Source organism: Gorilla gorilla, chromosome 13 (assembly GCF_029281585.2).
Source record: "Gorilla gorilla gorilla isolate KB3781 chromosome 13, NHGRI_mGorGor1-v2.1_pri, whole genome shotgun sequence".
In the NCBI taxonomy this organism is placed as follows: domain Eukaryota; kingdom Metazoa; phylum Chordata; class Mammalia; order Primates; family Hominidae; genus Gorilla; species Gorilla gorilla.
In genome coordinates, this window is record NC_073237.2 from 28460155 (window position 1) to 28487426 (window position 27272).

At 51.5% G+C, this 27272-nt stretch overlaps 2 protein-coding genes across 12 annotated transcripts in view; one reads left to right on the forward strand and one right to left on the reverse strand.

Annotated features, from left to right (window-relative positions):
* Positions 1–5395: 5395 nt before the first annotated feature.
* On the forward strand, positions 5396–7431 carry ENHO (energy homeostasis associated). The gene is made up of 2 exons (XM_004047952.5): positions 5396–5700; positions 6619–7431. The coding sequence occupies exon 2, from the start codon at positions 6780–6782 to the stop codon at positions 7008–7010; it is 231 nt and encodes a 76-aa protein (XP_004048000.1). The 5' UTR covers positions 5396–5700; positions 6619–6779; the 3' UTR covers positions 7011–7431.
* A 58-nt stretch (positions 7432–7489) lies between these two features.
* The window catches only part of DNAI1 (dynein axonemal intermediate chain 1), a 61823-nt gene continuing 42040 nt past the window's right edge, over positions 7490–27272 (reverse strand). For 3 of the 11 annotated variants that reach the window (XM_055351651.2, XM_055351650.2, XM_063696951.1), the window contains 10 exons: positions 27023–27066; positions 21345–21592; positions 16095–16184; positions 15869–15956; positions 15098–15177; positions 13748–13896; positions 13551–13650; positions 10836–11018; positions 8361–8444; positions 7490–7816 (listed from right to left, as the gene is read on the reverse strand). In XM_055351651.2, the coding sequence (XP_055207626.2) occupies positions 7718–7816; positions 8361–8444; positions 10836–11018; positions 13551–13650; positions 13748–13896; positions 15098–15177; positions 15869–15956; positions 16095–16184; positions 21345–21592; positions 27023–27066 (1165 nt within the window). In that variant the 3' untranslated portion in view covers positions 7490–7717. The other 8 variants (XM_004047950.5, XM_055351652.2, XM_019033420.4 and 5 more) reach the window with 6 other exon arrangements.

Sequence of the window (27272 nt, forward strand, 5' to 3'; positions counted from 1 at the left end):
TATATCTAGAAAACCCCATTGTCTCAGCCCAAAATCTCCTTAAGCTGATAAGCAACTTCAGCAAGTCTCAGGATACAAAATCAATGTGCAAAAATCACAAGCATTCTTATACACCAATAACAGACAGACAGAGAGCCAAATCATGAGTGAACTCCCATTCACAATATCTTCAAAGAGAATAAAATACCTAGGAATCCAAACTTACAAGGGATGTGAAGGACCTCTTCAAGGAGAACTACAAACCACTGCTCAATGAAATAAAAGAGGATACAAACAAATGCAAGAACATTCCATGCTCATGGATAGGAAGAATCAATATCGTGAAAATGGCCATACTGCCCAAGGTAATTTATAGATTCAATGCCATCCCCATCAAGCTACCAATGACTTTCTTCACAGAATTGGAAAAAACTACTTTAAAGTTCATATGGAACCAAAAAAGAGCCCGCATTGCCAAGTCAATCCTAAGCCAAAAGAACAAAGCTGGAGGCATCACACTACCTGACTTCAAACTATACTACAAGGCTACAGTAACCAAAACAGCATGATACTGGTACCAAAACAGAGATATAGACCAATGGAACAGAACAGAGCCCTCAGAAATAATACCATACATCTACAACTATCTGATCTTTGACAAACCTGACAAAAACAAGAAATGGGGAAAGGATTCCCTATTTAACCAATGGTGCTAGGAAAACTGGTTAGCCATATGTAGAAAGCTGAAACTGGATCCCTTCCTTACACCTTATACCAAAATTAATTCAAGATGGATTAAAGACTTAAATGTTAGACCTAAAACCATAAAAACCCTAGAAGAAAACCTAGGCAATACCATTCAGGACATAGGCATGGGCAAGGACTTCATGTCTAAAACACCAAAAGCAATGGCCACAAAAGCCAAAATTGACAAATGGGATCTAATTAAACTAAAGAGCTTCTGCACAGCAAAAGAAACTAACATCAGAGTGAACAGGCAACCTACAGAATGGGAGAAAATTTTTGCAATCTACTCCTCTGACAAAGGGCTAATATCCAGAATCAACAAAGAACTCAAACAAATTTACAAGAAAAAACCCCATCAACAAGTGGGTGAAGGATATGAACAGACACTTCTCAAAAGAAGACATTTATGCAGCCAACAGACACATGAGAAAATGCTCATCATCACTGGCCATCTGAGAAATGCAAATCAAAACCACAATGAGATACCATCTCACACCAATTAGAATGGCGATCATTAAAAAGTCAGGAAACAACAGGTGCTGGAGAGGATGTGGAGAAATAGGAACACTTTTACACTGTTGGTGGGACTGGAAACTGGTTCAACCATTGTGGAAGACAGTGTGGCGATTCCTCAGGGATCTAGAACTAGAAATACCATTTGACCCAGCCATCCCATTACTGGGTATATACCCAAAGGATTATAAATCATGCTGCTATAAAGACACGTGCACACGTATGTTTATTGTGGCACTATTCACAATAGCAAAGACCTGGAACCAACCCAAATGTCCAACAATGATAGACTGGATTAAGCAAATGTGGCACATATACACCATGGAATACTATGCAGCCATAAAAAATGATGAGTTCATGTCCTTTGTAGGGACATGGATGAAGCTGGAAACCATCATTCTCAGCAAACTATCGCAAGAACAAAAAACCAAAGACCACATGTTCTCACTCATAGGTGGGAATTGAACAATGAGAACACTTGGACACAGGAAGGGGAACATCACACACAGGGGCCTGTTGTGGGGTGGGGGGAGGGGAGAGGGATAGCATTAGGAGATATACCTAATGTAAATGACAAGTTAATGGGTGCAGCACACCAACATGGCACATGTATACATGTGTAACAAACCTGCACATTGTGCACATGTACTCTAGAACTTAAAGTATAATAATAAAAAAAAGAAAAAAGAAAAAATAAGAAGTGAAAAAATGATTACATGCTATTAATTGTAAGACACATTCTGATTACATATTTATTTAAACTGGGGGAAAAAAGTACACCTTAGAACCAATCAAACATGTTATTAGCAAATGGAATTTCTCCAAATGAAATTGATAGGCAGCTGATTATGGTTTTAAAATAACTGCATAATCTATTGAGGGAAAAGCCCTTATCCAATCCTCCTAAGTGTAGAGCTCTGTGATTGTTCAATCCCAGGATAATCTGTAAAACACCACCAGAAGGTGTAGTGCTAATCAGTACAGTGCCGCACAGAGAAATCCTCCATAATGACCCTCTCAAAACACTGGATAAGGGACCTCTACCTTGTGGGCAAAAATTAAGGCAGCCAGATTGGCCGACCAAGGAACTCCACAGCCAAAGGAGCAAGTCAACAAACAGATGCCATGAGATTTGCTAGTCCTATCATTTCATTATTACTCATGGCCAAAAACATCTACAGTAGATGATGTTCTGGATTAGTGACCAATGCACAGTGCTTCCTTTTCACCCCATTTTATTCTCTATTTCTTCTATCTCTACATATCAGGACTTTTTCATAGGGGGAGTAGTTTAAAGATAGTTCAAAGGCAGTTAAAAGGTAGTGGGATTATTAGAAGCCACATTTCATACCTCATGGAGACCTCACTAGAGCATGAAGGGACATTACCTGGAGAACCTATATCTGAAGAACAGTGGTCCTAATCTGTGCTATGATCTCCAGAAGCAGCAGCTGGATGTGTCACTGAATTGTTCTTCACTGGAAAGGAGGCAAATTTATTGGCATTTGTATCGTGGGATGATTGGATTATGTAGATGAGGGCCTTTTTGGAATCATATAATAGGAAATGATGTATATGTGTTGGGCAAACAAAGGGTGGACTGTATGGACACCTGCCATTTTGCTTCTTTATGATGCTGCTTCCCCTGGAAACCACCACCTCCACCTCCCCACTGCCCATAGCGTTATCATGTTAATCAATTTGATCTTCATCCCTTGACCACCATTGATTAGTCCAAAGGTAAGCATCTAAGTTGAATCAAAATATTTCCTGAAAATTTTGCAAACCAAAAAAAAAAAAAAAAAAAGAAAGGAGGAGGACGAGGAGGATGAGGAGGAGCTGGCAGCAGCAGCAGCAGCCAGTCTCTTTGGATGCCTACACAACAAGCTTTAAAACTTTAGAATTGTCTGAAGTCCTGTTTTTTACTATGTGGTCTAGAAGCATATTGGAAGTCAGTCTGGGGATGGGGAGGACAGGGACTTGGGACAGGGGAGGGAAATGGAGGCCGGCAGAAAGTAACAGAGTTGAGAGGTGGAGAGAGAACTCTTCTGGGTGGCTTTTGATCTCTTAGTTTCAGTTGTTCCTGAGTCATCCTTGCCCTTAGGTTTCCATATCTGATTATAAATTTATCTTTTTGCTTAAACTAGTTCTCTCTCTCCCTGGGTGAGCTCATCTATTTTTCTCATTTAACTACCATTCTTTTGCTGACAACTCACAAAATATTATCTTTAGCCTGGACCTCTCTCCTGAACCTGTGTATTCAGTAAATGGCATCACAGCATCCCTCGTCACTAACCCGGGAGTCATCCCAGACTTTTCCTTCCTGCTTACCTCCTCTATCCTCTAGTTCTCTAAGTCCCACCAGCAGCAGCTCCCAAATATCCTCAATGCTCTCCTTTTCTCTCCACAACTTTTTCCTTCCATCATTTCAGTCCCTTATTATTAATCCTTGCCTTCACTCTCAAATGCTTTCAAGCCCCCATTCCACACCATAGCCCAAATCATCCTACTAATTTCTGGATATGATCGCATTACTCTTCTGCTCAAAAATTCTTCAGTGGCTCCCCACTGTTTTCAGGATAAAATCTGAACTCCTGCAGCTGGGTCACAAAATTCGCTCACATTACACTCAGATGTGCGATGATTTAAGTCTCCTCTGTTTCCTATAACTAGTCTGATCTTTCTCACAATGCCCTCACCCTGCTGGGTAATGGGCAGTGGGGGGGAGCTAAAAGTAATCCACTCTGGTAAACTCTATAGGATCCAATAATTTATTTTAGACAGTCTCTAAGTACTTTGGTAGCTTTGGATGACTCAGTCTTCCCTTTCTTCTTTTCAAGATAGCATCTGGATTTACAGGGGTCTTATGTGAATTTCATGGCATTGGATTGGGGGAAAGGGCCTCTTAGTCACACGGTCCTGGGGGTTGTGTCAGCTGGCATTTGCTGAGATGTGATCGATCTGCTATAAATTAGTGAATAACAACCCTGAGAGGTAGCATTACAACCATTTTACAGATGAGGAAGCTGAGGCTAAGAGAGATTTAGTAACTTGCTCAAGATCACAAAGTTAGTAAGTGAACCAGGAATCAATACCGCCCGGATTACAGTAGGCACTTAGTTATGAGTCTAGGATTCCAGAGAGAAGTTAAGGCTAGACTTGGGAGCACTGGGAGTCTTCATGATATAGCTTCAGGGATGTGATCCTCCAAGGAGAGCATGTAGAGCGGGATGAGAAGACGGCCGGATCAGAATAGGTGACAATCACTGGCCTGTGAAGGTCGGGGAGGACAAGGTCTACCTCACTGCTCCTGTCCAAGCTATCTTCTTCTTAGGGGAGCTTTTAGGATGGCAAGGCAGGACTTTCACCACGCCTGCACCTATTCCAGCCAGGGCGGAACCATCGCTCAGGACACTCCATTTCTGTCCCAGACTCCCCAACAGCCTGGCAGCAAGCCTGCGACCAACACTGGGTAGGAACTCAGTAAATGTGTCCAAAGAACCTGTGTTGCCAGAGATTTTCACACCTTTTAGGGCCAGGGAACCTGGGGCCCTCTAAAGTGGGAATGCAGAGTCCACACCCAGGTAGCAGAGGGAAGTGCGGGACTGCACTATAGGCGGTTCCCTAGGTGAGGAGATTCAGTCTCCTGCCAGGTGTGGGGACGCGGGGCCTTCCTCCGGATGACTTACTTAGAGACCTCTCCCAGATACAGAGGGGTGGTTTCCTCAGATGTGGAAATGCAGAGGCCTTGGCCTTTCTCGGATGTGGCGTGTACAACTCTTCCAGGTGTAGAAGGTGCAAGAAATCCCTACCAGAGGTTAGGCCTCGCCCCCACCCCATCCCCTCTCCCGGGAAAGATCCAGGGCCAGCTACTCCTTCGGCCCTCCTCCCGCCCCGCGCCGGCACGAGAGGCGGCCTGGTCCCCACCCCAGCGCACCACCAATGGTGCGGGAACCGGGGCTCGGCCAGCCAATTGAGTGGCGGCAGCGGCGCTGGGATGGCTCCGCCCCCGGGCCGCAGGCCGCCGGCCTCCCAGGAGGCGGGGCTCTTCGCTGTTTTTGCTGGCTGCCGAGCCCGGCCGAGCCCAGCCGAACGTAGCCGAGCCCAGCCGAGCCCAACCGAACGCAGCCGAGCCCAGCCGAACACCGCGCAGCTCCCGCCGCCGCCGCCCGAGCGCTGCCGAGCGAGCGAGCGCCGCGGCCGCGGAGGAGGTGCGGCCCCAAGGGGAGGAGGTGCCCGCTCACCGCAGACCGCCCGCGGCAGAGGCCGCCCCGGTCGCGCCGCGGCGGGAGCGGCCGGTGGAGGCTGCGCGGCCGAGGGGGAGGGCCGGGGGAGCGGACGTCGCCTCTGCTGGTCTCCCACCTCCCGCCGCCCCCCGCCCGCAGGCTCCCGAGCCTTAGTCGGCGCCGAGCATCCCGCTGCCCCGGACCCTCCCGCGGGCGCGCACCAGGCTCAACTCAGGTAAGAAGGGCCTCCCGCCACGGGCACGGGGGCCAAGAACACGCGACCCGAAGATGGAGATAAAGAGACAGAGACACACTGCCGCGGAGAGAGACGAACACAAAGACAGAGACACAGGAACCACCGAAAAGACCCCACGGAGAAGGGGATAGGGGCACGTCCATGGGAACAGAGGGGGATACAGCCTGGAAGAGAGAGAGAGAGACACAGAGACTGATGCAGAGATACACAGAGACACACTGGTAGAGAAATGAGACATAGAGGAGACATACTCAGAGATGGGGACACACGGAGAGGCAGCCACACATAGAGGTGGGTGTGCAGAGGCACAGGCACACATCCAACGGAGGGACAGTGAGACACCAGACACACACACACCTGACCCAGAGAGGCAGCCCCACATAGAGGCACACAGCCCTGGACGCACAGAGCCTGCACATGCCTGCCAGGGCCTCCACAAAGTTCCCTCTGTGCAAGCTGGCGCCTCTGGAGGTCTCCTGGTCGGGCTGGCTGGAGTCCTGGGAGAGAGGAGGCGCCCAGGCCACACCAGAGCTGCTTACAACCCCCATCCTTTTGGGCCGGGGGCTGCCTGGATCCCACCCACCAACAGAGGGCTTTTGAGGGCTGCAAGCTTGGTGGGCAGGACCAGGGCATGCCCACCAGGTCTAAGGAGAATGAGATGACGGCTGCCTACTTCAGCTTCCCCACGGTGGCTACACACTCATTCAGGTGCCCAGAACCAGGCCTGTGGATGGGGGTGATGGCTCTGTGGGGTATTCGAGCCTGTTGGGATCCAAGGTCTTTCACCAGGGAGGCCAGAAATGTGGGAGGGAGTCTCTCTTCCCTACCTCTCTCCTCCTATGCCTCACCCCACCCTTCCTCCTCACCACCCTCTCCTTTACTGTGTACCCCCAACAGGCTCAGGACTGCAGGTAGACATCTCCACTGCCCAGGAATCACTGAGCGTGCAGACAGCACAGCCTCCTCTGAAGGCCGGCCATACCAGAGTCCTGCCTCGGCATGGGCCTCACCATTGAGGCAGCTCCACTGTCTGTGCTGGTCTGAGGGTGCTGCCTGTCATGGGGGCAGCCATCTCCCAGGGGGCCCTCATCGCCATCGTCTGCAACGGTCTCGTGGGCTTCTTGCTGCTGCTGCTCTGGGTCATCCTCTGCTGGGCCTGCCATTCTCGCTCTGCCGACGTTGACTCTCTCTCTGAATCCAGTCCCAACTCCAGCCCTGGCCCCTGTCCTGAGAAGGCCCCACCACCCCAGAAGCCCAGCCATGAAGGCAGCTACCTGCTGCAGCCCTGAAGGCCCCTGGCCTAGCCTGGAGCCCAGAAGTAAGTCCACCTCACCTAGAGCCTGGAATTAGGATCCCAGAGTTCAGCCAGCCTGGGGTCCAGAACTCAAGAGTCCGCCTGCTTGGAGCTGGACCCAGCGGCCCAGAGTCTAGCCAGCTTGGCTCCAATAGGAGCTCAGTGGCCCTAAGGAGATGGGCCTGGGGTGGGGGCTTATGAGTTGGTGCTAGAGCCAGGGCCATCTGGACTATGCTCCATCCCAAGGGCCAAGGGTCAGGGGCCGGGTCCACTCTTTCCCTAGGCTGAGCACCTCTAGGCCCTCTAGGTTGGGGAAGCAAACTGGAACCCATGGCAATAATAGGAGGGTGTCCAGGCTGGGCCCCTCCCCTGGTCCTCCCAGTGTTTGCTGGATAATAAATGGAACTATGGCTCTACCCTGAGATTTTCTTCTCTTCCTGAGGGCCCTGTGGTAGCACAATTAAAGGTGTGGGGTGGGTTTCTACACAGGTTTATTTGTGCAAAGTTAGAGGGGTAATGGTGGTTGAAGACCAAGTCCTGGGGTAAGGTGCTGGGACCTTAAGGAACAGAACAAGAAGGGAAGATGCTGGGACCTGATCAGGAGTGGGGTCACATGCTGGGTGCTAAGGCTGGGCTGGGTACCAGGGTCAAGCCCTAGGAGTACTGTATTCAAGCGATGGGACAGAGACTGAGGCCAGCCCCTCAGGTCTTGATTTTCACTTCCCTCACCAGGTTCAGCAGTTTGTCCAGTTTCGCAATCTCCACAGCTGGACCCTTCTGCACCTCCTGCCCCTTCTTTTCCTGGGGAGAGGGAAAGTATACATGAGGGAGGAATGGTGGGCCCCCCCTCTCTGGGTCCCAGCACCACCACCTCTGCCCAGCCTGTCCAGCTGTGTCCTACCCCTCCCCTGCCCAGTAAATTCTGGATCCCTGCCTCCCCTCTCCCTGACACGATCATTCCCCAACTCAGGTTAGGTGACACAGGGGCTCAGCTGACAGCTTGCAAAAAGGAGTCCAGCTCTGGCTTGAACCTCAGATGGACATGGAGTCTTGATGCTTGTGGGAGTGGGAAAAGGCATCCATTCCCTGACCCTCGGGGAACAACCTTCCAGGCCAGGGAAATCCAGCTCTGCGAAGGCGGGGGGCTGACTGCTGGCACCATCCTTACCATGGGAAGGTCCCTGGCCGAGACCTGTCAAGGAGCTAATGGGTATGTGTTTGGGGAGGGAGGGGCTGTGGACAGAGCCTCAGGGGCCCGGACCTCACCTAGTCCTCTCACCTGATGCCTTCAGGTCAGGTTGGCAGTGGGTGCTATTTGGGGCGAGACCTGCTGTGTCAGACATACCCAGGGTTGGGAAGAGTGTCCAGAGACCCATAAGGGCAGAGGGAATAGTCCATGTGACTCCAGGTGTCGTTGGCTGAGGTTGTCCTTTAGAAGACCAGATCCTGAGTTTATGACCCATCACCCTACCTGCAAAGCACTCTAATCCTTCCATTATAAGTTGGACACTGGAGTGTGTGTCACCCACAGGTCCCGAGAACTCCTTGGCAGACCAGCACCAGTCCCACCCTCCCTGCTGTCCAGGCAGGGGGGTGAGGGCTATGCTGGGGCAGGCTGGACAGTTGCCATTTCCCCATTTCCTGCCTTCGCTGTGCTCCTGGGCCCCCATCCTCTCAGCCACCTGTGCCCACTGCTCACTGACACCTACCCCAGCCTTACCTTGGTCTGGCCAGAGCTGTAAAGGGGATGGGGAGGGGTGAGTGCAGGGCCAGTAGGCCCTTCCCTGGCTCCTTTTTGGCTGCTGTCACCATGTGGAGCTCAGATTTCCCCCTGGTGTGACCCCATACCTGCTCCCAAATTTTCTCCCCTATCCCCTTGCAGCCCAGTGCCTTTTTGCCACTACCTAGCTCACCTCTACCCTCTGCAGGCAGAGGACAAAAAAACTCTTTTTCTCTCTCTTCCCTCTCTCCTTCCTAAATTAAGCTTGGGTTCTCTTCTTGGCTTCACCCCATCCCCTGGGAGTTAGGGGACCTGGTTTTAGTTCCAGCTCTGTCATTAACTCCCTATATGACTTTGGGCAAGGCCTTTGCCTTTCTGAGCTTCGGTTTCCCATCTATCCTGTAGTTAGGGAAAGACAGTCTTTGGCCTTGGACTCTTTGGGCTCTTGACACCCATCATGGGAGCTCCCTGGGCAGGGAGGTCCAGACCTCTGTGGGGAAGCCATTTGGAAAGGGCAGGGAGTCTGCAGCTCACAGAGGAAGGGCAGTAGGGATGCCCAGAGGATTTTGTTTTGCATGAATCACTTGGCTGATAGGGTCAGATGGCAATTTCACGGGAACCTCTAATCCACTCAAGTACCCACCAGCCCCCACCTGTCCCTTCTCAGGTCCTCAGAGACGTAGGTCCCCAGATACACACAGCCCAGCTCTCCCAGCCATGACTGACCCTTCTCTGAGGGGAACTGAAACTATGGGAGATGCTTACCTCCCTGGATCAGAGTGGGCAGGGCAGGCTCCCGCCCATGTCTACCGCCCTCATGGTGTCGTGGCTGTACTCCTCCCCCAAAGAATGACCATCATCCCTCCTGGAGGGTTGTCCAACTCTGCCAGCTTCAACCTGGGTCTCTCTCCTCAGAAAATTAAGAACACATTTTATCTATTCCACAAATTATGCTTCCTCCTTCCTCCTCCTTGAGGCCAACTAGCTGGGCTCAGCAAAGAGATTCAGACCACGCCCGACTCCCTCCCTCCCCTCAAGCCCACCACAGCCTCTGGGCCACAGCTGCAGGCGCTTAGCAGCCTTTTGAGTATTTATAGCCAAGTCCACCCCCTCCCCCAGCTGGCTACAATTACAGGGCCAGCCACACTCCCAGCCCTTGCCTCCCTGGCCATGGTGGGGAACAGGCCAAGCCAGCACCAGAGGGATGGTGCAGCAGTCCCTTCCTTGGTAGGAGCACAGTGCAGGGAAGACAGTAGTCGAAAGACACAGGCCCCTGCCACTGCCTCAAACTGCAGTAAATGCCTCAAATTGCCAGGAGGGATGGTCATCAGGGCAAGCTGGCCCAGTCCTGATCCTGGCCCAGAACCTGGCAGAAAGCAAAGAGCCATCTCTACTCTTAGCACACAAATGGGCAGGACTGGGCTCTGGGTTCTTGGGCTCAGGATTCCGAGGCCTGGGCTGCAAAGCCCAGGTTCATAAGTCTGGATCTGGACTCAGATCTAGACTTTAAGGTCATCGCTCTGGGCTCCAGACCTGTATTTGGGGCCCTTGGCCTCTGGGCAGGGTCTCCTGATCATTGGAGACCCTAGAAACAGGAACCAGAGCTCAGAAGGAGGGCTGCATAGCTGCTGACCTAGTTACTCTCCTTGCGGCTCATTTCCTTCCTCTCTGTGTAGACCCACAGCTCCCAGCTCAGGGACCACTGGGGCTGAAGCCCTGTGAAAGCCCAGTCAATGAGGCAGTGGCTCAGCCCCAGGCCCCCTGCCTGGGTGACCTGTCCTACCCACAGCATTTCCACTGGGAAGAAATCAATGATACCTCCACATTTGCCTCTGCAGGCTTCAGATCCACCTGCTCATTGGATGTCTCCACCTGGGAGAGTCACCTGGGGCCCCACAGGTAACTCAAATGCAGCATGTCAAACTGCTATTTTCTCACAAACCTGCTTCTACTGTGAGCCTCATTCAGGCAATGACACCATCCTTACCCTGGGTCTCCCACATCAGAAACTGGGTGGTCACCCTGGCTTCTCCCTTCTGTCATCCCCACCCTCCTGGAGACTTTACATCTTGCAGCAGCTCAAAGTCCCAGAGCCTGTACCTTTGGCATCTTGCGCAAATTGGGTGAGAGCTTGAGGCTGATGATGTGCCCACGGTCATCGCCCACAATGATGATGGGGTGGATGAGATTGAACTGCACGTGGGTGAGCCTGTTCTTTTTGGCCGCCACAGGCTGGATGCAGATGGCCTCATACTTGTTGATGGCTAAGTCAAATATGTAGGCCTGTGGAGAGGTCGGTGTCAGCACACTCAGGGGTAATGAGGCCTGTCTTCCACCTCAGAGGAATGAGTCCCTGGACTTTCTGGGGAAAGACTGTAGAAGGCTAATGGCTAGCACACTGGAGCTGGAGGTGGAGGGAGGGGGAATTTTGTGTCTCTGTGTTTTTCCTATGGTTGAAAGAGTGAGAATAAAAAAGTTTAGGAGAAATTTTAAATCTATGGAGAATTAATAATAGCAGCTATAGGCTGGGCGTGGTGGCTCACTGACGCCTGTAATCCCAGCACTTTAGGAGGCCAAGGTGGGTGAATCACTTGAGGTCAGGAGTTTGAGACCAGGCTGGCCAACATGGTGAAACCCTGTCTCTACCAAAAATACAAAAAATTAGATGGGCGTGGTGGTGCATGCCTGTAGTCCCAGCTACTAGGGAGGCTGAGATGGGAGAATCACTTGAACCTGGGAGGCAGAGGTTACAGTGAGCCAAGATGGAGCACTGTACTCCAGCCTGGGCAAAAAAAAAAAAAAAAAGAAAAGAAAAGAAAATAGCAGCTACCATTTGTTGAGCACTCACTATGTACTCGACTCTGGGCAAGCACATCATACGGTTGCATCACCTCATTATGCTCTTCACAACCACTCTGTAAGGTGGTTCTGTCATTATCTTTATTTTATAACGGAGGAGTTAGAGGCTCTTAGAGGCTAACCTGCTAGTAAGTGGCAGAGCCAGGGCTTACACCAGTTAATATATGTAAAGTGCAAGGACAGTGCTTGACATACCAGTGCTCATTCCATGTTGGATGCTACCTTCACCACACCCTCAGACGAAACCACTACCAACTCTCACCTGGACAACTGTGGCAGCCTCTTAACTGGTCTCCCCACTTCCACTCTTGCCTTGTTACAATCCATCCTCCATATGGCAGTAGGCTTACCTTTAAAGCACTTAAAATCCTCCCACAGTCTCCCTTGGCACTATAAATGAAATCCAGATCCCACACTCTAGCCCACCTCCCCACTCTCACCTCATGTTCTCGCCCCTTGCTTACTCTACCCCCACCACACTTGCCTTCCTGTTCCTTAAACCCCAAGCTGGTTCCCACCTCAGGGCATCTGCCCCAGCTGCTCCCTCACCATGGGCTGCTCCCCTGCCCTATCTCCACATGGCTGCCTCCTTCTTGCCAGTCAACTCTCAGCGTGCGTGTCCCCTCTTCAAAGAAGCCTTTCCTGACCACTGTATCCAACAGACCACCCAGTCCTTTTATTTTTTCTTTTTCTTTTTTTCTTTTTCATTGCCTGGCCTTTGTGAACCTATCTTTCTTCTTTTAATGTAACAACTTTATTGAGATATAATTCATATACTATAAAATTCACTCATTTAAAGTATCAAATTCTTGGTGTTATTATATTCACAGTTATGCAACCTTCTCTACAACCGATTTTAGAACATTTTCACCACCCTAGGCCACACAAATTGACTTTCCATCTCTACAAATTTGCCTGTTTTGGATGTATTATATAAGTGGAATTATACAGTATGTGGTCTTTTGTGACTGGCTTTTTACACTAAGCATGTTGTCAAGGTTCCTCCATGTTGTAGCATGTATCAGCACATCATTCCTTGTCCTTGCTGACATAATCCCCAAGGAGAGACTATATTTTGTTTATCCATTCAGCAGTTGATGGACACTGGGTTGTTGCCACTCTGACTGTTATGAGTAATGCTGCCATGAACATTTATGTTTACATATCACAGTCTTTTATTAATAATTCTCTGCCTAGAACTTAACAGTGGGAATTTTGTTGTTGCTTTTTGTATCTTTCCCTTCACTAGAACATAAGCTCCACAGGAGCAGGTATCTAAGCCACCAGGGTCCAGCCTAGAGCTGGGCACCATCATTGGCCCTTAGTAGTTATCTGTTCCAGGAAGAGATGACTGACGGACTTTAGGATGGTGCCTTCATCACTGCATTCTTTCCTTGGGGCAGCCAGTGCTTCTCAGTTTATATGAAAGTCCATAGGGAAAATGGGTTTGCATTCAAGAATATGCTCACAAGATGTTTGTTTCTGAGCTCTCACCAATTCTCAGTGTTGAATAGCCCCCTCCCATTCCACCCCACTGAAGTTCCCTCAGAATCAGCTTGCACACTCCCGGGGATGGAGACTTCACTACATTAGAGACACTATTCAGTCACTGATCACCTCTGGCTCATACATTTTTCCTTAGATGGAGCCGGGCCCTGCCACCCTCTAGCTCCCCACCATACAGCAGAGGAAATAACTGCTCCATGGCATCTCATCCCCCAGAGTGCTTTCTCCTCCAAGGTGAACAGCTCCGTTTCCTCCCTGAAGCCTCATGGGATGAATGATTCCTCTTTTGGCTGGACCCTGGATGGCTTGCCCCTGGAAAATACACAGTCCTTATGTCCCGCCTTCTCCTTCCTGACCTAAGCATGGGATGGGTTCTCCATCTGGAAGCCCCTGAGATAACACACCTGATCTCCAGTAGGAACTCAGTGAGGTCAGGACGCTGGCACTCACCTTCCCATCTGTGGTGACTGCTGCAAACACAGTAGAAGAGTATGGCGCCCAGGCCACATCACCCACGGCTGAGTTCAGGTCATAGATGAACATCGGGGTCCTGCAGAGGTGGAAGGTGGAAAGCCCATGGCACAGAGGGCTTACAGTGCCATAGCCCAGGGGAGGGCCCCAGGCAGAGCCAGGAACAGGCCCCTCACTTGATGGTGTGGTCCCAGATCTTCACTGTCCAGTCGGAGCTGCAGGACATGAAGACCTTGGTGTGGTATGGGTTCCAGGACACAGTGTCCACTGACATGTTGTGGGCATCATAGGTGTCGAGGAATTGGCTGGAGTAGGATTTAGAGCACTGGTAGGGGAGGGAACGGGGGTCAGAAGTGAGAGAAAGGTCAGCAGCCACCACTTCCCTGGGGGTCTGGAGGATCAGAGCCTTAGACTCCTGTCCTTAACCCACATCGCATCCCAGCTGAACTGGGGCCAAGCTCCAGGCTGCCCTTCCCACCCTCAGCACACCCTGGGGGAAAGGAAGGGCTTGAGGATCTGGGGGTTCAGGATGGGCAGGGGAGCCTTCCTGCAGGATGAAGGAAAGGGCTGTAGTGCCCTGACCCCAGAGGATTCCAGGCCAGGCAGAAAAAGCCTTCTCTCCTTAAGAGAGGGCAGAGCAGGTCTCAGGCCCTGAGTGAGGTGTGGTCTGGCCATCTTCCAGGCCAGGGCCTGTGGACAAACAGAGCCCTGGTTCCACCTGCAGCCCAGACATCATCCTTGCAACAGTGATAACATCCCACCTTGTCCAGGCAAGAGCAGGTGCAGAGCCAGAAGCTGACTTGGATCTCCAGCTTTCCTATTCAGTTTTTTGCCCTGACCAGCATGCCCCTTTCTCCCTCCCTCCAGAAGACAGTGTGACTGAGTAATCTCTTGTTACTCCTGCCTCTCCTGGGCTGCCAGCGGGAGGGGTGAAGAGGGGGTGGGGACTTCTTTTGCATTCAGACCAGCTCTGGCTGGGCCTCAGGGGCTCCCAAGAGGCTGCCTGTAATTAACATTCTGAGTCTCTGAGCCTAAGAAAAGCTTGCAGCAGAGCTATTTCTGGATGGATGGAAGTTCAGAAGGACGTTCACCTACTACCACCGAGACCTTGTAGAAACTGACCGTGAGGTTCCATCCTGCTGGCTGGGATGTACCCAGTATTCAGAGATAATTCTGGCCTTCCAAGCTCAGCTCAAGTACAAATCTCCTCCAGGAAGTTTTCCCAAAATATTCTAACTCCTCCGAATTCCCCCTTCTACCTCAACTCCCAGGAAGGGAGGGAGGGCCCGGAGGAAAAGATGCTGAGCTGGGCTAAAGTCACCCTCTAGATTCTCCATCCCCTTTCCTGCATTTACCCTTATTCCTATCACCCAAGCAGGTCAAGAAATACATTCTCTTCCCTCAAGAGGCCTTCTAGAACTGATGGGAACTAAAATCCATCAAAATAGGATCTGTTGAGAACTCTAAGCTCCCCAGGTGCTCAGGTCTAAGCGGCCTTCTAAGGAGCTGGCACAGGGCAGCCTCACCTTGTAGATTCTTCCCTCCTCTGTGCCCACTAGGAACATGTAGTCAATCTCTTTGTGGAAGTCAAAGGCAGTGCCACAACCTTGGGAAAAGAGGGAGGGGCAGGCTTAGCCCAGTTCCAAGAGGGAGGCTCCCAGTGCCTCCCCTACTCAGCAGAGGAGCTCAGCCCAGGCACTCTCAGCGCAGGACTCAGCGCAGGACAGACTGAACTAGGGCCCCTGTAAGGGCTGGGACCAGGCCAGGCAAACAGAAACCAGCCCTCTGGCCTGCTTGTCCCAGGCAGTTAGGATTCTGCAAATCCTAATGGCCAGGGGTTCTGCAGACAGGAATGGGGGCCTGGGTAAACAAGGCAGGGATTGAGTTAAACAGGGTCAGGGTCAGGGTAAACAGGGACAGGGTCTGCAAACAGGGACATGGTCTGTGCCGACAGGGATATAGTCTGCATAAACAGGGTAGGAATTGAGTAAACAGGGACAGGATCTGGGTAAACGGGCCTGATCTGCATAAACAGGGCTGGATCTGCATAACAGCACCTGATCTGCATAAACAGGAAAAGGGTCTGCAAACACAGGGATGGGAACTGCATAAACAGGGAGGGTCTACAAACAGCCAAGGGTTCAGCAGACAGGGCCAGGCCTTCCTATAATCTCCTGTCAGGCTCTGGCACAGGTTGGGGAGGGAGCACTCAGTCAGGGGAAGGACCACTGTCACTGACCCTCACTGGGCCTGAATGACCTGGCCAGGCCTGGAGGTGAGAGGGCTGGGGCTCCTACCCACTGGGTGCAGCTGCAACCCCTCAGGAACTTCTGTGGTGCTGCCTTCCACCTTCAGCTTGATGACATCTACGTGAACCAGCTTTCTCTGTAGCCGCAGACAGAGGGATGTGGGGGGGAGGGCACGTGGGTTGGGCTAGATGAGCAAGGCTTGGGGGTGCCCTTTGCCATTTAGCTCCCTGCCTCCCCAATCACCCCAGTGTGACCCCCTCTGGGAAATAGGCACCTTCACGAGAGTCCAAGACACAATCCTGCCGTCAGATGACACAGAGAAGAAGTTAAGGTTTTGGTCCATGTCATCCTTCTGCCACTTGACCTGAAACATCCCAAAATGTGAGCTCTGGGACCCTGCTAAAGTGTTGAGTTAGGGCTGCGGGCAGAGCAGGGCTCCCCCAAGCACCCATCTGAGGCTCAGAAGCAAGTTCTGGGAGCCCATTTCCCAGAATCCCATGATTGGTCCTTTCTCCCTCCTTCCATCCATCTCTGTCTCTCATTCCTTTCTTGGGGATTTCTCATTCCTTTCTTGACCATCCTGGAGCAATAGTGCCAGTCAAAGCATTGCCTTAATTTACTGGCTTGGCAGTGGAGGTACCCAATCCCTCCCTGGGTTGGGTTCCAGGAGCTCCACTGTGGGGAGAAGGCAGTGGCTACGGGTTCAACCACCTTACATAAATAAACATGGCCTGGAAAGAACAGGGCCCATCAACCAGTTTCCTGTTTATAAAACAGGAGTCATAATAGCATAGGTTTGTTATGAGAAATAAATGAGATAATATATGTGAAGCCCTTACGTCAGAACATTGCACATATGAAGTATTCGATACATGTTAGCTAATGTCCTCATTGTTACCATCATCCTAGGAATCTGGGTGCCAAGGTTCTGCAGGAGCCTTTCCCTGCTTGCTAGTGGGGGGTGAAGAGGAGCAGGCCCCCGTCTCCTGCCCACCTCTTCCAGGCTTGGCCTTTCTCTAGGAAGTGTCTCGTCTTTCCCACCTTTCCTTTGCTACTAACTCCTGCTCTCAGAACTTTGCTCCAGTCCCAGATTTGAGTTGCATTTCTCCAACTGCAAATCAGGGTTAATTATCCTGCCCCACCCATCTTCTCAGGGCTGGAAGCAAACATATGGGAAAGTGTTTTGGAGACAGAGCTGTTGTCTTATGAAGATGACACGCTTGAGACTCAAGTTTCTGTTGCCAGATGTGGAGGCCTGGCCAAGCCATGTCCCAGAGAGCTGGGGTGGGGCTGGGTGCCCAGAGTTTTCCATTCTCTAGCTCCCTCCAGACCGCCCATGCTGGGACCACCGTCCTGTCCCCTCCCCCTGTCACTAGCAGAGGACCAGTGAGGGAGGCCAAGAACCCAGTGCCATTGCCTGTTGCCTGTAACTGCTGCTGTCACCAGGGTTGTTGGGGGCTGGAGGGAAGTAGAGAATGGGTTGTCTCTCCCCAGCCAGCCTGAGGCCTGGTGGATCGGAGCTTCAGGAAGGCGGGCTGAGTCCTGTCTTGGTCTGTCCAGGCAGCTGGCTCTTTTGCACTTTCACTGGACTGAGAGCGCCACAGAGCCTGTGAGGCATAAGTCAGAGCCAGCCCTAATATTGAGACCGCTTCTCCTTCTGTGTAAAGGTGGTCCCTTTAAAGGGGGGAGGGGACAGGGGGTGTCAAAGGCCAGGCTGTAAGAGGCACTAGGGAGCTGCAAAGGGAAGTGTTTAATGAGTAAACGCCAGCACCGCATGGAAATTGTATTTCACACCCCACTTAGCAGCCTGATGCCCAGTGGGGGGTGGTGTGTGTGTATTTGCAAGTGACTGTGTATGTGTGTATGTGCGCAAGTCACATACATGCTCCTGGGGTGGAGGTGAGCCGGTAGGAATAAAGCAAAAGAGGGAGGGTGGTAAGTGAGGTTAAGAGAATGAATGAATTCCCAGGGACCAGGTGGTAGGGAGGAGCTGGAGCCTGCTTCACTGATTTATTCTCTTCTGCCTTATTTGCTTAGGGCAGACCTGCTTGACCCTAGTCTCTTGCTTCGTACATCCTTCCTGCCTCCTTCCCCAGAATTGCACCAGCACGCACACACACACACACACACACACACACACCCCACAGAGTGTTGCTGGTTGAAGCTTCACAGTAGGGCCTGCACAGAGCTGGCTACTCAGGCAGGTTCCCTGGAGAAGAAGCCTGTGCTGTGGGACAGGAGCCCAATCTTCTTAGAACAGACAGTCCTCTCCTTGGCTCCAAAACCTTCCGTGGCTCACCACTGCCAACAGAACAAACTCCTTCTGCCTCAGCCTGGCATTTGAGATCTAATACAACCTCTCTGGCCTCCCCCATATATCTCTGACACAGTATCTCTGACACAGTCCTGTTAAGAGGGACTTAGACTCTGATGTCTCTGACATCTCATTCAGCAGCCTGGCTCTCCTTCAACCTCCATGCTCATATAGCCAACTGCCTGGAGGACGCCTCCCTCTGGGTGTCCCTTGGGTTTCTTGTATTACTTTCTGGCCAAACCTGTTTTTCTTCTGCCATTTCTCCCTCCTATGGATGGCCTACTAAGCACCTCAAACCCAGGCAGCATCAATTCTTCTATCTAATATCTGATCGATCAATCATTTCCTTCTATTGATTTTGCTACCCCACCAGCTCTCAACCCTGTCTTCTCATTTCTGTCTCCACTGCCCCTGCCCTAGCTCAGGCTTCAAAATCACTCATGCTGCAGCCAGAGGATCCTTCCAAGAGACAAACATGACTGTGTTACTCCTCTGCCCCAAACTCTCTGATGGTTGGGCAGCAATTTTCGAACTATGCTCAGGGGGTAGAGGGAGTGAAAATAGGGGACCCTTAAGCAAGCAGGGACCTGGTCCTAACAGAGCACCACTCTCATCTTTTTAATATTTTCTCATTTCTTTTTAATATTAATCTCATCTTTTTAATATGGGCTTCTGCATGAACACTTTGCTTGAAACCACAGACGTACAATGTCCAAGCATCTTAACTTAATAGATAAGTGCAGGGTGCTTCAAATGACGTGTCACTTCCCAACAGGCTACTCTGCTTGATGCCCCATGTCATTGCACATGTGACCCCTTTGTACCCTTCTTCATCTCACTAACTCTCTCTCCTCCCTCACAATCCAGCTCAGGTGTTGCTTCCTCTAGAAAGACCTGCCCAGCCCTCCACCCCCTGGTCCCCACCCAGGGCAGTGTGGGTGCCCCTCCTCGCGCACTTCTACTTTAGCACTTAGCACGCTGCCCTGCCCTGGTCAGTCTGTGGCTGTGGTTATCTCCCCAGTAGGAACTCCAGAGATCAACCAGAGGAGCACACAGGGAGGAGTTACTGAATGTATGAATGAGTAAGTGAATGAATAAGGAGGGAGGAAGGAATGAGAAGAAAAGAACAGGAAGTGAGTAAACAAGTGAGAGACAGGTGGGTCCTGACCATGTCACATGCCATGATTCTATACAAGAAACTGAGTCTTCCATTTTGCAAAGGCAGCAGCCCTGTTTTCCTGGCAGGATAGGAGAGCAGAAGGCTTCTCTGTCCAGCTGAGTTCCTGTCTTCTTGGGACCTGCTCAGCAAAAGCAATAATGTTTCTTCTCGATGCCCCATTTTCCCAGCAATCTGCTATTTGATTTACAGGACATAGCAGAGTAGGAGTAGGGTGGTTGGCTTGGGCCTCTGCCCTTCTGCTTGGCTTGAGGAAGGAAGGTGGTCAGGCCAACCAGAGATGCTCTGCGCTTGGCCCTGGGCTATCTGAGCTGGGAAAGCAGGGGCAGGGCTGGGCCAGGTATGATCAAGACAGGCCTTTTCTCCTCTCCCTGAGTTTTAAAGTTTCTACAGAGATCCTTCCCTGCCTGGAGACCTACATGTGTCTGGAAGGCCTGGTGATTAATTGGGAGGTGGACTTTTTGGTGGAGAAAACTCCTGAGGCTGCAACCTCTGGTCTCTGCTTTGTTGGAGAGTAGCTGGGGAGGGCGTATGGCAGGAGGGGCTGCCTCCCTCCCACCCTCTGCCCCAGGCTCTGGGTAAAGGATAAAGCTGAGAGGGCACCATGGCCCCTGTGCGTGGGCAGTCCTCCCTCTGCTCAGGCCTGTCAGTGCTGGGGAAGGTGTCCACATGTCTCAGGGAGCTCAGGGCCATAAGAGGCAGGAGTGTAGAACTTGCCTGAAGACTGTCAGGGCAGGAGGGAAGTGAAAGAAGAGAAGACAGAGTCCCACTGCTGTCTGATGAGCCCAGAGACCTTGAGCAACTTGAGGCAGAAATTCATCCTTAGGTCCTCCCAGACCTGCCCATGGAAAAATAGTACACAGCCTTTGAAAGAAGGGGACCTTTGGGACACAATAAGGAAGGGCCTGCAAAGCCACAGCTAAGAGACCCTCTGAGAGTGAAACTGAAATCTACGCCCAGTGGAATATGATGGGAAACACAGTCAGGGTGAAATCCAGCCCCAATGTCGAGGTAATGGTTCCAGGCTGGTGTCAGACTTCTGCAGAGGCCCCACCCACCACTCTAGGCATGTCTGGAGAAGAGGGGGTGCTACAGAGAGGCTCAGGGGCAGACCTGCCTACCAGGCCTTACAGTCCCACCCGAGGGCAGGCAACCAGCAGCAGCCACCCCTGCCTGGGAGTTTCCCCAAATCTAGCCCAGATGGCAGAGGAAAGGCCCCGTGCAGAGTTGAGGAAGCTTGTAGACAAGGACCTGGTCTTTAACATACAGTTGACCCTTGACCAACATGACTTTGAACTACATGGGTCCAACTATACACAGGTTTTCTTCTGCCCCTGCCATCCATGAGACAGCAAGACCAGCCCCTCCTCTTTCTCCTCCTCTTCAGCCTCCTCAATGTGAAGATGATGAGGATGAAGACCTTTGGGATGATCCACTTACATTTAATGAACAGTAAATATATTTTTTCTTCCTTATGATTTTCCTAATAACATATTTTCTTTTCTCTACTTGTCTAATTGTAAGGATACAGTACATAAAATATACATAACACACAATATATGTGTTATTTGACTGTTGTCAGTAAGGCTTCTGGTCAAAAGTAAGCTATTAGTAGTTATGTTTTTGAGGACCCCAAAGTTATACACAGATTTTTGACTGTGTGGGGGTCAGTGTCCCTCATTCCCACGTTGTCTAAGGGCCCACTGTACTCAGCTGGAGCCTGTCAGGCCCTGGAGCCTTCCAGCTATGTCTTCTGAGTTACTGATCGCCACATCTAAGAGATCCTTAGCAAACAGGTGGGGGCCCTCCTGAGGGAAGCTCTGGGGCAGCAGACCCCAGCTCTCACTGGAGACCCTCTTGCCTCCTGATTTTCACCTTCTGCCCTTTTCTGACACCCAGATCCTGACCTGATGGTACCTGCCATCCTCATCTCCTTGCCTGTGGTCCTCTCCTCCCCAAGCTCCCTCCCTCCTCCAGTGGCTCCAGGCCCACATGCTGCTCCCATCCCCACCCCTCCTACCCTGGTTGCTGACCTGCCACACAGGGTCTGAGTGCTTGCCAGACTTGGCTGAGCTGCAGAAGGAGGGCTGGGAGTGGGGCTTCTTGAGGTTGTAAATGGCCACGTTGCCGTCATAGTGGCCCACTGCCACCAGGTAGGGGTGGTCCACGTGGATGTCGAGACACATGACGCCGCTGTTGCTGCTGAACATGTACTCGGGGAAGCTGGGGTTCTTCAGGCTGTAGAGCAGCAGCATGCCCCGGCTCTGCTTCATGAAGTCATCTACCCAGGGAAGATGGGCGGCTGAGGTTGGAGGATCCAACTGCCCTGCCTGGAGAAGCCCCCTCACCCCTACCCCACTAGATGGGCAAGCCCTGCCCTGCTCTGCATCTGTCAGAGTGTGGGATTCCTCTCTGGGATTCATCTTTTCCATCTGTGAAGTGGAATTATGAGATGTGACCTTTCCCTTCTCAGAGATCATGGAAAGATCCAACAACCAATCAAGGTGACCAGGTTTATTCTCCTAATTCTCCCCGAGGTGCAGGAAAGGGGGATGCTGGCTCAAAGAGCTGCTAAGTGAAGAAGGTGTGTGAGCTTGGGAAGGAGCAGAACCCTCAGAAGGGGTTTGGATGCCCAGCCAAGGGCAGGCAGCTTTCCATAGATGCCTGGATAATGCCCATGTACCCCTCCCCCCAGCTAAATATGGGCTAAGCTTGAACTAACATCGAATTGTCTACAGTGAATCCCAAACTAGCCACCTATGAGCATATCCCCACAGTCCCAGGTTCAGCCTGAGCCCTAGATCTAGGCATGCTCCCCAAACCCAGAAGTCCCAGGCCAGCCAGTCAGGCTTCCACAGGCCCACTTGACCTGGGCACAGCTTTTGGCGATCAACAATGGACCACTCAGCAGAGGCCCTTCTCCCCACCAGCCCCATGTCAAGGGAGTGCCTCCCACTCTTTCTTTCATTTTCTGTGTACTTGGCGCCCATCCTGATATGTAGTCATGAACATAGTCCCAGCCCTTCCGCCACCAGCTCGGTCCTCCCAGCCTCCTCACCAAGCTCAGAGGAGCCGAAGCTGGAGAGGTGGAAGGCTAGTGTAGCCCCTACCTGGGGGCACTCTGCTAAAGCAGAGGGCATGTAGGGGCATCAGGCCAGGTCAGTGGACAGGAGGAAGTAGATGCCACGCTACAGAGACAAGGATACCAGGCCAGCCACTGACAGCAGGCTTCCTCTCTTACTGTGCTGTCCTAAATGAGTCTAGCCCAGGACTGGCTCTAAGACAGCAGCTGTTTAATGACTCCCTTATTAAGTCATGCAAAAGGCACTTGGAGGGGGTGTGTGGTAGGCAGAATAAGGCCCCCCTGCAAAGATGTCCATATCCTAATCCCCTGAGCCTGTAAATATGTCACTTTTCATGGCAAAAGGGATTCTGCAGATTTGATTAAGTGAAAGACCTTGAGATGGAGGAGATTATCCTGGATTATCTGGGTAGACTCAATGTAATCACAAGGGTTCTTATAAGGGAAAGAGGGAGGCAGGAGAGTCAGGGAAGGAGATGTAACCATAGAAGCAGATGTCAGAATGATTCGATTGCTTGCTGGAAGGGGGCCACAAGCCATGGAATGTGGGCAGCCTGTAGAAATTGGAAAGGGCTGCTCCCCTGGAGCCTCAAGAGGGAATGCAGCCCTGTTACCACCTGGTTTTGGTTCCGTGAAACCTATTTTGGACTTCTGACCTCCAGAACTATATGATAATTTTGTGTTATTTTAAGCCATTAAATTTGTGGTAGTTTATTCCAGCAGCAACGGGAAACTAATATAGTAGACATTTAGGGAAAATTGACCCAAACGTACTTTAGGAATCAGAGAGAGAGGCTCCCATAGATGGCACTTTTTTTTCTGGGATGGTTTGGAAGCCTTCCCTCTAGAAGTCAGCTGGATGGATGCAATGCTCCTCCGCCCTTCTGATGACAATAATGAAACCCTCTCTCCATTTCCCATACCTCAGCCTTGCCACCTTCGACTCCAGGAACAAAAATGCCCCTTGCGTTAGGACGTTCACAGTTTCCAAAGGCAGGGGACTAGCCCAAGGCTGCTCTAAAGAAGGCTATCAGTTGCTAGAGGGTTCAAAACCTCAAGCATGGCCCAGAGGCCATGGTGCCGAGCTGGGCTCAGCCTCTCGAGTAGCTGGGCTTTTCCAGGCACTCTCATTTGATTAGAAGTCATATTTAAACAGTGTGGAAATAAGAGCAAGGCCTTAGAGACAGAATACATCAAGCGGGACATTTAATTTGATTTAGGGAAAATGAGGCAAACATTTGAGAACCTAAATAACTAACCAGTAATTAAACTAACAACAGGAATGCCCTTGCATTACAACCCAGCAAGCACAGTGGCCTTTAAGGACTGTATTTACAAAGAGACCTGACAACATAATTAGTCCTGTAAATTTTACGCAGCCTGCAGCCGAGGAGTGATGGATTTTGTGTATGGAGGATGAATGAGAAGAAATGAGGTGGATGAATTTCCATTTCCAGTAAATGAAATTAACACTGCTTAATTAGTGAAGCTGACAAACAAATGATCAGGAAAGATTTAAATCCCTAAAAGTGTATCTCTGGCCTGGGCAGGCCCAGGGACAGGCCAGGATGTGGTGGGACAGAGTGGGAAGGGATTTAGAGCTGGGACTCAGAGCCTGACATTGGCCCCTTTTGAGGGTGCTGTCCCCAGACAGAGGCTGGGCTGGGGAACAGCTGGCTTCCCTGCTCTTCCAATACATGACTCTCTGGGAAGCTTCTTGCCCCATGTCCTGTGTGATAGCCTCAGGACCACACAGAGCATCCTGATCTGTTCCACCATCCATGCCTGGCAGACCATGAGAAGTCCCTGTTTCCCTGCTATGAATTGGCTAATGGGCTGGAAAGGACCCCTTCAGTACAGCCAGCTGACATCATTGCATCCCAGCAGTCCCAAGGCCATCTCTTCTTGGGCTAGTTCCTTTTCTTCTAACCTTCCTCCGCCTGCTTTATACCTACTGACAGCCTCTTTCTCTACTCTGCTGGGAACATGTAGCCTGGCCCTAGGGGGATCCCAATCTTTGCCCTTTAAGCAGCCTATTGTGCTCACTACCTGGTACCCAGCAGCTATAGAGGGGAACCAGGTAGGGATGTTTCTGTGCTGTTGCAGGCAATTGCCCAGATTTCCTTTTCTCTACCTGCTTGTTCCTGGCTGGCTCCAACCAACCTGGCCTGTCCCAGAAATGAGGGAATGGCTACAGTCCTTCCTAGGGTACATACCTACCCCTGCCAAAGTTTTATTTGGCTGAATCACAGAATAAATATCTGGGAATACCATAAAAAGGAGGTTTATGAGGTCTAGACTCAGCTCACCAGAGTCAAATCCAACAACAAACCCAAATTCTCACTCCAGTGTTTGTCCTCATGAGGCAAAAGCTGATTATGGGAGGGTGGTATCTGGGAGCTTCCAAAGACAGTGTGATGGATGCTGGTGAGACCAGCTGCTCCTCATAGTGACCCCATCCAGCAGCTAGGGTGCCTTCTGTCTGCCCCAGCTTCGCCCTCTTTCTCCCATGGAGGCACTCAAGAGCATGGGACTCCCAGAGGCAAGCTCAGGATGGATGCAGGGGCCTTCCTGAGTCTCAGCCCAGCCTGGTTCTCTTCAGGCCTCTGCAGGTGGTTCTGAGATATGCAAGGCTCTGGAGAATAGATGCTCATCTGAAAGCCGGCCAACAACCCCCAAGCCAGTGACAGCAAAAGCAAATACCACTGCCGCTGCCACTGGGCCCTGCTCCCTAGGAGACTACCTCTGTCTCCACACCCCCCTTCTCTGCTCGGGCTCCCTGAGGGTACTGCAGGAAAGCTACGAGAAAGAATGACAGACAAATCAGCAATGATTGTCCTTTATGTGTAGGTGGTTCCTCCGCTTGCAGCATGTTTACTTCTCTCTCAAGCATACCTCACAATAGCCCTGGAATGGAGGCCTGGCAGGTTGTCAGACTTTCCATGTCACCAACGAAGAAACCAAGGCTCAGAGAGGCTTCTGGCCCCAGGTGTCACTGGAAAGTGACACCCCCACCCCCAGGACTGTAGCTGACGATGGGTACCACTCAGGCACGTGGATGTAGCTAACAGGATCAAGGAAGGACAAAGAGACCGTTCTCAGGTAAGTGCCTGCCCAAAGGACATTGCTGGGCTTGTCAGGCTCAAGGTCTTCTGCTGGTGGGAGGTGACCTACTCTACTGCTCCTGCCCAAGGCTGCCCAGCCCCCCAGCCCCCACGACAGCCTCCACATGACCCCGACCAGCTGAGCCTGCTTCCGAACCTGGGTGGGGGGAGAATAGCGCTAAAACTGAAGCAGTTTTCCCTCCCACCTTCTGAGGAGCAACCCCTACACCCCTGCCTCAGACCTGGGCAGAGAGCCTGGGTTGAGAGTAGCCTCACAGGGGGGTCCACACCCACTCCTGGGAGGGCCTGCCCAACCCAACCCCCAGGCCCTGTTCCAGGCCCAGTAGCTGCAGCAGAGGGGGAGGAATGTGCTAGTTCCCTGCCAGAGGGGGAGGGTACTTCCCACTTGGCAGCAGCCCACCCTCAGGAGTGGGGACACAAAGCAGGCATTTAGGGCATCCTCAAAGGCGGCCCAGACCACAAGACTGGGAGCAGCTCCAAGGTCTCCTCCCTGAGAGGAATGACAAACACCCCCTGCCCCTCCCCACCCTGGTCAAAGAATGGGCGGACAGGCAGTCTGAGGGGCAGTGACTGGGAGCTTGTATGCCTGCCAGCCAGCAGCAGCTTGGAGAATGGAAAGGTTTTTGTGTTTGCAGAAGCTGATCCTCCCAGCCAGAGAACAAGCTGTTAGCACTGGGGAGCGAGACTACTGTGAAGTGTAGGGCCCTCTCCCGTTGGGAAGGGGGAATGTCCAGGCCAGCACAGCACTAGGGGCTTCTTCTGGGACCAAGTAACATGAAGGGAAAGCAAATTGCCTGGACACAGTTTCCATTGTGCTGCCTTCCTGCCTCGGGTGGGTAACTGGCAGGGGTGGGCACACTCTGGATAGCAGTGGGCTCCTAAGGTTCAGGGGATCCCATCCCCCATGCCCCCACCCACCCGGTCAGGAAGGCCTGAGGAGGAGGCAGGAAGGGGGGGCCTCCATCCCTACTCCACAGTGTGGTTAAGGTCCTGCCATCTCTCCTTGGGATGCCCACATCAGTCTCCTAACTGGTTTCCTTGCCTCCAGTCTCAGGCCTGCAATGCCTGCAATTCCTCCCTGCACTGGTCATGTCCCTGTCCTTGAATTCCTTCAGTGGTTTCCCCTCAGGAGAAGATCCAAGCTTTTTGGAATGGCTTACCAGGCCCTTTGAGGGCTGACCCTGGCCCCACCAGCAGCTTCATATTCTGCCATATTCCTCATGCCTCCAAACCTTTGCATATGCAGGTCCCTCTTCCAGAAGTGTTTTCCCCTCTTTCTTCACCAGAATAACTCCTTCAAGGTTCCATTGACACATTCAGCTTAGAATATTCCTTCACCCAGCACTAATTGCCAGTAGGATAGTGGGTCTTCCCCATTAGACTGTGAGCCCCCTGCGGGCAGTCATCTTTGTATTTCTTACAACTGGCAAAGAGTTCTGCACAGAGTAGGTACTTAGTGTTCGCTGTTTACATGAGCAAATAAATGAATAGCCAGATCACTTACAAGAGCCATATCCCACTGCAAACAGATCCCTGTACTTTGGATTCCTGCAAAAAAAAATATGAATCCATTGGCATAGGAAATGAACATGGCCCTCCTGTGGACAAGGGCCTTCCCATTGGCACTGGTGCCTAAATATACTACAGACATCTGTTCTCCAGCTTAGGCCCTCACCACTTGGGAGTCCTGGGGGTGGTCTTGTGATCCCATAAGAATCCAAGTTCCATATTTTTCCATACTGTCATACGTCATA